Source organism: Adiantum capillus-veneris, chromosome 20 (assembly GCF_014529385.1).
Source record: "Adiantum capillus-veneris isolate H3 chromosome 20, ASM1452938v2, whole genome shotgun sequence".
Classification (NCBI taxonomy): Eukaryota; Viridiplantae; Streptophyta; class Polypodiopsida; order Polypodiales; family Pteridaceae; genus Adiantum; species Adiantum capillus-veneris.
Genome location: NC_140950.1, coordinates 147436256 through 147445498, shown reverse-complemented (window position 1 = coordinate 147445498; position 9243 = coordinate 147436256). Strand labels below are relative to the sequence as shown.

Sequence of the window (9243 nt, the reverse complement as noted above, 5' to 3'; positions counted from 1 at the left end):
CCCTCGCTGCAAGGATATATCGCTCAACCTCTTGCACTTCGGCAAGGCCTCTACCATCGGGTAATATGACCTTGGAGGGAAATAACTATGAAGAGTCGGGAGGTGCAATGAATGAAGTATTCACGTGCACATTCTCTAAGGGTATAGGGTCTACGTTGGTCACGAATGGAGAATTTACTTCCCCACCCCCCTCATTTACATCATTAGCTCCATGTTCGGAGCGAGTGGCTCTACTAAAGGTTTCCTTCAGGCGGCTAAGCACGCTCAGCCCGGACCGTGGACCCATGGCATGCATGTCCTGGCTTGAGCTATCGGGATTAGGCATTGGGAAACCCTCCATGACGTCGTAGTCAGAGGAAGAGTCACTAGCCGCTATGTTCGGGTCTTGGTTTGTACTACCTTGGGTCCCCGCCGAGGGTCCGGAACCTAAAGTAGGTGGATATTGAGAACTTGTGTAAGTCGAAATTCTCTCTAGTTGCTCCGTCTCTAGCACACGACCAGAGCGCAGATGCATGTGCCTTTGGCACCCTACAAGTGTCGGTGAATAACCTCGAAGGTTAACCGCTTACCTTTTTTAAGTGTCTGTTTTCACTCGTGTTTTTTACGTTTTCAATGTTTTTTAATGTTTGATTTTTTTGATTAAAGTGTGTGATAGCTCGAAACGAGCGTATCACTTAGGGGGTCGCTGTGTGCTTTACAGCACAATTTTTGGGCATCTGAAGTTCCGTTGGTCCTCAAAAATTTGATTTTTAGCTGTGTGAAGCTAAAATTCGTAATTTTAAAAGGTGACTAAGGCCTAAGCCTGAGCGTGAGCTTGGGCTTGGGTCTGGGCTTAGGTCTAGGAGATATTCCCGATCCCGGTCCTACCTTTAATTTTTTAAAAATTATTTTTATTTTTTTATTTTTTTTAAAGGATAAGGTCGCCGCGGCCTGCGAGGGAGCACACACACACTCTATCTACCTACTTCTAACTAATACACCTACTATTACACACTTACACACTCTATTAGCTCTCACAGATCTACTTCCTACTTACTCTACACAGAAAACTAACAACCTTAATACAAAAAGAATAAACACAGTACCTTTGAAAACTCCATTAACAAAGAAAACTAACAACCTTAATACACAGAGAAGAACATACAAGGATGCCTTTTTTGGGAAAAAAAGATAGAAAATATAGAAAAAATGAACTTGGATTGATCATATTGTCAAATCCCTCCTAAGTTAGTACGCGCATAGCATATGCCAAACCGTGGGCAATTTCACTGCAAGATGCATAAATTGAAGCCTTGCCTAACTCAAGCGATTGTTGACATACAGAAGGACAAAAAGAATTGACCTCGTCGAGCAATTTCAACTAAAATCAGACAGTAATGTTGGGCTAGCATCCTCTGCAGCTTCTAGAAACATGGAGAAGGAGTCGGCCATGCCGAAGAACTGGCCTCCTGCATCAAGTCAAGCAGTAGGATGTGCTAATCTCCTTGAGATTACAAAACATGGAAAATTGGCTATACTTTTGCATCAAAAGGGAACCACTGTGAAGCCACACTGCGGAGCAAGGCGGTTGGTACTCAAGCCTTGCTTGATTCCAATCTTTAACCCAATCAATTTTTTGGCGCTTACGGTAATTGTCACAAGCCGTGCTTGTGCTTTGCCGTCGTAAAGGGTAAGCACGTTTGGTGCATGACATAGCGATGCAATATGTTCCAAAAACTTTACCAAAACAAATGCAAAGGAATCTGCATACCGTATTACTAACTTATACCGACCTGACTTGCCAGCTTCGTGCACTTGCATGAGTAAATACTCACGCCGACGCTCCTTCTCGGCTTCTTGCTTGAAATTTCTGCAACTTGTGACAATTTACACAAATAAAAAAAAACAGAAATGCGAAAGGGACTCTGCGTACCTGCTGGGAAATTGACTTTGGATTATGTCATGCAACCATAGCCAGTGCCTTGCATGAGCATGCATGCCATGCTTTTCGTATCCGTACGAATGTTCACTGCTGAATCGTGAGCCATGCTTCTACCTTGAACACCTTGGAACTTTCACTTCGGCCGCCAGCACATGCACCTTGCAGCTATGCCATGCATGCATGCCATTAGTGATTGCTTATTGAGTTCCAACTCCAATCGATGCGTGAAAAGGCTGGCAACCGTGCTCATGTGCAATGATGTGTTCCTTGAACAGCTCGAGGCTTGCAACTGTGCAAAGGTGTCGAAGGCATCGCGAATTATTCGCCTCGTTAGCAAACCATCATGCAATCCACATCGTGTGAGGGTTTGAGGTCGAAACCTACTAATCTTTTTCGACTGGAATCGTGGGCCAAAGCCCTTAATTGGGGGGTGCCCAAAATTAGGGCGCCCACCTTAAGAAAAAAAAGGGTGAGCTGCAGCCATGGCGACAGCGCAGTGAGCGAGAGCCAGAGGATGAAGCTACCGTCGTCTGCAGTGGCCGAATCCATTCGCGGCAAAGGCGAGAAACAGTGATCTCCCCATTGCGCATCCATCAAGCCCGGCTGTGCTGAGTTTCGTGCAGGTCGGTGTCGGCCTTCCTCCTCCCTTAAGCGGGTGTGCCTATGGGTGCATCCTTGGCTTCCAAGAGACCTTGCCCATGGCTCTGCATGCCGACGGCCCTCGACTGCTAAGGGCTCTTGCCCACGGCCTGGTTTGGCTTCTCGAGTCTGCCATGGAAACCCCCATATAAGGGGTCCCTCCTACGGTTCTTCCCTCAATTGACCCCTCCATGGAAGCTCGCATGAAAGAGAGAGAGAGAGAGAGAGAGAGAGAGAAGAAAGAGACACGAGACCGTGCTTCCATGCCCTCCACCCTTCTTCTCCTTCCTCCCCTTGAGCTCTGATACCAATATAAGACCTAGGGTAATTGAACCTGGGATCTACCGCCCCTTATATAGGCTAGCTCCTAGCACTTGCCCTAAGCGGATCCCCAGTCTGCATTGGTCCAGCCGGCCCTTGGCCTAGGTCCTTGACCCCCTAGGTTGGGCCTTGCCCCGTAGGACCCTTGTCCTGACAAAACTGGTAAAATTCAAATGACCAAAACGTGCATGCCAAAGTTATGCATCTGAAATAGCCCTTGAATCTGCAACAGCATCTGCAAAATTTTGTCCACACTTGTGATACAAAGTGAGCTTATACATCCCACGGCACAAAAGGCCAGATGCAACAATTTCATCACCAAAACTGAGATCATGAACTGTACATCTGTCATCCACAAATTTGACTACAAGTCCAAGTCTAGCAAGTGCGGATACAGACAAGAGATTCTTCTTGATTCCAGGTACATACAGTGCATCAACAAGTGTGAAGGAACTGCCATTTGCAGTAGTAAGCACAATCTTTCCAAGTCCCTGAACCGGATAAGAGGCATTGTTGGCACAAGTGACTGAATTCCCATGAGGGACAGACTCGAGAGAGGTAAACAATTCACGATGTGAGGTAATGTGCTTTGTAGCACCACTGTCGAAATACCACACATGTGAATCTGCAGCAACTGACAAGCATGCATCATGGACAGCAAGATTGAAGTGCACTCTGAGCTAAAATCCCATTCTGTATCAACATCAGCAACACAGTCTCCTTTCACAGAAGACTCAACAATGATTGCATTTGTAGTGGAACCACCCTCTTTCTTCTTAGCCTCTTTGGCCTTCAACTTAGGACACGACTTGATGAAGTGATCATTAGCTTTACAATAATGGCAAGGCATCTTCTTTTTTCCCTTATCACCAGAATTTCCAGACAAATTGCTGCCAGCAGAAGCATTAGGAACATAATTTTTGCCACTCGCAGCAGAACCGTAAGAAGTGGTTGCATTACTGTTACCACCCTTTCTTTGAGAAGCAATAAAACCCTGTTCAACTGCACGCTGTCTAGTCCTGTTTTTTCTGGAAAGTGACTCTTGCAACAGTAATGTGCATAATGCATCAAACTTGAAAACTTCTGGATTTCCTTGGGTCATAAGTCTCCACGTACTAGCAAAAGTCTAGTAAGAATCTGGTAAGGCATCAAGAACAGTTTGCACAAGGGAACTGTCTGAAATGACTTCACCTGCAGAAATAGGATGCTCATTGATATCCTGGACACTAGCAAGGAAATTTTCCATATCATCTTCCTCATGCATAATCTTCGACTCCAGCTCTTTACGCAGCAAAGCAATTTTAGCCTCATTGCGGCTTGCATAAAGACCTGCTAGAATATCCCAAGCTTGTTTTGCAGATTTTGCTAAACGGATGTGAGGAACAATGGTGCGCTTCATAGACAATGCAATCAATGCATGAGCCTGCGCATCCTTTACATCCCAACAAGCTTGTTCTGCCGTAGGCAAAACAACTCTAACAGCAGCAATCCTTACAGCAAGACCTGCAACATCCTCAACATCGCCTACATCCTCAGAACCAGGATGTACATCAATGCCCTGCACAATGTTCCAGACGCCCTTTGACACAAGAACATGTTGCATCATATAAGCCCACATAGGGTAGTTGTCCCCATCCAACCCCTCCTCAGCAACAAACATCTTGAACACATCTGTGTTGTTGTTGTCAGCCATGGTAAATGCTTCACCTGATGTGAAAACTACCCGAAAATAGGAGAAACGGAGTGGGAACAACACGTGCTATATAGCACAAACCATAGAAGACTATAAGGCACCTATTATGCAGAAAACGGCACTGACAAAAATTCTGCACAAAACAACAAAATTGCCTGTGCAGACCTGCCTGTAGAGGGAAACGGAGGCCGGAATGAGCCCGAATCAAAAATCTGAGCAGACTGAGGTCTACGAGCCCTCTTGAAATTTTTGTCGACCTGCGAACGCTTGCCAAAGCTCACTAAAATCGGAGAAAGTGAGCAGGCGTGTGCTGGAGCAGCTGGCGACTAAGCCCGGGAGGACTTAACCTGCTCTGATACCAATTGTTGGAATTAGGGTTGTAGAGAAACACACACAGCTTGGAGAAGATGAAAGAATCTCAAGGCACACAATAGAGAGTGTGTTACTTGGTGTGCAATGGAAAGATAGATAGTCCTAGAGTGATGGGCGTATATACAATGCTCGGGGGGAAAAACCTCCCAAAGAGGGAAAAATTCCCCGGCGGTCCTAGTGTGTTCACACACATCATTACCACATGTATATGGTAACAATACCCAAGTTATGTTGCATCACTACGAGCTCCACATCCATCCAACAGAAGCTTCTGTCATCCCAAAGATGAGAGAGTTTAGTAATTCCTTTGTTGTTTGTCAAGCGTGCAACTTCCCTCCAAAAGGGGTCCAAGAAACCCTTCCCAAGTTTTGAGAGCCAGGGGGACCAGTTGAGAGAGGAATCCCTGAAGTATCTGAAAATATCTCCCCATTCCAGAGTTGAAGCTGCTTTGTTGCACTTTTGTGCTAGCTCCCCTGTGCAACCTCCAAGCTTCAAGAGTGTCCAAATGGGTGCCAAGATGTTGTCCTGCACAGTGGCATTCTTCCAAGTGTTCCCTTTTGAGGCAATCTTTGCTTCCTTAATCATATACCATGGCATAATAGCCCATTCCTCCTTTTGGTCCGTTAATGATGTCACCAATTTGGCACACTGAGCTTCTCCATGAACAATGAGGTGAATAATGTCAATTCCGCCTTGACTCTTTGGTCTCACTACCCATTCCCATTTCCTCCATTGGCAAGGGGTTTAGGATTTTGTGTTGTTTTTCCATAGGAACTGTTTGATAGGCTTCAAAAATTATTTCCAATTGGATTTGCTCAGTTTTAGCAATGGTGATACAAATGAGATGTATGGGATCATGAAAGCATTGATAACCGTGACTCTGCTATGGAAGGGGAGGAGCACAAACTTCCACCTTCTCATTTTGCTATATATTTTGGTCAAGACCCAGTCAAATCTTTGCTTATCTGTGATGCTCACCCCAAGAGGAGTGCCAAGGTGCGTGAACAATGCCTTTGCTTATAACCTCCCCTGACCATTTCGTGGGGTCGAATGAGTCGCTAAATGAGAAATTAATCTTGATTTCTCAATGCTACACATTGAGCCAGAAGCAAAAGCAAACAATTGAACAATCTTGAGGGCTCTTCTTAGCATTTCTGAGTTTGAAATCTAGTATGTGCAACTTACATTTTCTAGTGTAAAATGTGTTGTCAAATATTGAAGTTTCTACTGATCATCAAAAAAGATAATTTTTTTCTTTTTTTAAATGAAATGATGGCAGTACATGAACATGTGCAATGCCTGATAGATTAAATGTTGGGGTCTTAGTAAATACCTCTTAGACATTTGGTGACACCGTTCCTTTTTTGTGGACTTGAAGTATGAGATGGTAACCCTTCAAATTGACTTCTGAGAATTGCATGGGTAGCAAGTAAACTATTCCAAAAGATACACCCAAAAAAAAAACAAATATTAAGTCCAAGATGGAACCTTGAGTATAATCAATTATCATGAATAAGTTTTTTTTACAAAAAACAAAAAAAACCAAGGATATCATCTACAAACTTACAATTAGAATGCATGTATTTGCAAACAATGAAAAGCTAAAAATGATGTATATAGAACTTGCATCCGAGCATGGCAGTTGTGCTTGGGCTTTTATTATAGCTTCTATCCCTCAAATAAAACTACACTCTATTTGGCTAGAATGGACAAAAAGATGGTACAATATTTTGACTAAACCATGTTTTGTAATCATTTGAGTGGGTGAGGAGTCTTTCCTCGGATTGACAATGATTACAAGCGGCTAAGGTGGCATTGTACTTGTCTTCCATAAATTCACTATGTGTTTTAATGAATTTTATCTTTTGGATGATCACATGTACAGAATTTAGTGTTGTTTCATAGAGGGTCCAGCATCACACTTTTTATCCTAACTTGATGTATCTGCAATTTCATTAATATCAAATAATTTCGTTGTCTTATAGTGTTGAAATTTAATTGTGCATTATATTCTAATTTTATAGTTTTTATAACAAAGAGGATATTCATTACAAATATACAAACAATCTCTCTCTCTCTCTCTCTCTCTCTCTCTCTCTCTCTCTCTCTCTCTCTCTCTCTCTCTCTCTCTCTCTCTCTCTCTCTCTAGGTTGTGGATTTAGTTTATGTTTAAGGTTTTGGTGCCAATAGTGATAAAGACTTGGTTGTCTAAAAAGAGCTTTCTACGTGACATTGTGTTACACTTAGCCATGCTTTCTCCCTATTACTTACTCAATAGTTGAGACCAACTCCTTGGGGGTTGGTTGGTCCTTCTCCAATTTTCTATTCCCAATTTGTCTCTGAAGGAGAGAATACCACAAAAACTAGGAGGTCTCTTAATTACATCATCTTATAACATCTTTTTCATCAAATTTTCAATGGTGAAAAATAAACTCTTGAAGTCAAATACGATCCATGGGATGAAAACAAACATATAATGTTTGTTGTGAGGAGCTAATGAGTGACTCTGTATGCCCAATGATCATTGCAACTAAAAAATTCTCATAGTGGTTGGGAGAGGACCGTGTGTAGGGAGACATGCCAAAAATTTGGAGAAATCAAGCTCTACTATGTGATCAAAAGTTGAGCACTCAAGTGAGTTGTGATACTTAAGACTTGCAAACATTTTGGGGACATAAAATATAGAGTTTATGAGACTCCTTGCTAGTGCCCCAATGTCATGTCTCTCATTATAGAGAATGAGATATGAGCTGGATGGAGTCAATTGTGCATTTTGCATTCAAGGGGATGGATTCAAGCATGTAGTAAGGGTTGATGTGATTCCCTCGTTCGGAGAACTTTTTCATAACCATATCCTGGTTCATAAGAGTTACGTAAAAATTGCTATTAGGCTTTTACTACTGCTATATCATATTTTACTATATGTTTTTAACAAAATTTTGACAACGCATCTTTTGTTTTGTCAATATATTTTTAAAAAAAACATTATTGATTCATCTTAGGAGGTGGACTAATTGTCCATAATCTAGTGAAGTTCTCAACCAGTTAATTTAAAAGACATGTCTCTTGAGGTAGGGGTTTTCACAATAACTAAATTTGAAACTCTCAATTTCTTAGTACAAAAGTAACTTCCACAAACCTTACCAAGTGGACAAGGAATATGGATTTGGAAGTCTGTGAGGTCTTCATCATCCCATACCATAACAAGTAAGACCCTGCTTTTTATGACTTTCATTTTTTTTTTGGATAATGATATGGCTTACACAATGACTTTTCGCATTGGTCACTAGAGTTTGATATTGCTTGATGTTACCAGGAGTAGATGTAACTTTGCAAATTCCTTGATGGGCAAGCATCGCTAGTTAAGATTATAAGTGGTGCCTTCAACTTGGATTAGCATAAAATGGTATGCAATTTTTCTTGGTAGTTCTTCTCTTCTTATAAAGTTTAGTGATGCTACAAGATTTATCAATATGTTAGAGCATTGCCTCAATACATTTATTGCAATGAAGACAAATATGTCGAGGTGAGATGTTTCCAAATTAAATACTCTAATGCATTTCTCAGTGCCTTCTAGAATATATCATTTATGTTGACATATATCAAGGAATTTCTATGAGGATAGCCATGTTTGGTTTACAAGGGCCAAGCTTATTAGTATATGAGTAAGTTGAACAAGCCTCTATAAGAGGAAGATGATGCTAAAGCAGTTAAACCACTAAAGAAGGGGAAGGAGGGAGAGTCAAGTAAACAAGCAGGTGCAAATAAGAGGAGGAGGCAAGAGCAACAAAAAAGTAAGAAAGAACAGTAAGAGGATCCTGATTACAAAGTTGAAGATTATGAGGATATGGACTCTGAGGCAATTTCCCAACCAGGATATGAAGAATGTGAAGAGGAAGAGGCAGATATGCAGGAATTAGATAAGGAGTCAATAGATGAGGAATCCGAAGAGGAAAATAGGGAGGCAATGGAGGAGGTAGTTAATGAGGCCAATGTACATGAGGAGGAGAAAAAGGTTGATCAAGAGGAGCCAAGGGCTGATCAAGAGGAACCAAAGAAAAAGAAAGCAGGGCAAAATTATTCAGATAAGTAGGATACAGAGAAAGAGTCGGTAGGGCAAAGTAGGATACAAAGGAAGAGAAGGAGGGGAAAGATAAATACAAGAAGCTAGATACATAGGAGAAGCAGGAGAAGCCCAAGGAAATGAGCCTTAAGAATCATCCACACTCTGAAATCCCTCGAAAGAGCCCTAGAAACCATCCTCCCTCTACAAGGAAACCCAAAACACAAGGGAGAA

The 9243-nt window shown here is 42.1% G+C and overlaps 1 protein-coding gene across 1 annotated transcript; it reads left to right on the top strand.

Moving 5' to 3' along the window:
* The first annotated feature begins 8793 nt into the window (after nt 1-8793).
* On the top strand, nt 8794-9039 carry LOC147433378 (uncharacterized). The gene has a single exon (XM_086493017.1). The coding sequence runs from the start codon at nt 8794-8796 to the stop codon at nt 9037-9039; it is 246 nt and encodes an 81-aa protein (XP_086349143.1).
* The last annotated feature ends 204 nt before the right edge of the window (nt 9040-9243 follow it).

Bases quoted from the DNA above. Each gene is read 5' to 3' on its own strand.
- LOC147433378 (XM_086493017.1), top strand. From the start codon at position 8,794: ATGGACTCTGAGGCAATTTCCCAACCAGGATATGAAGAATGTGAAGAG.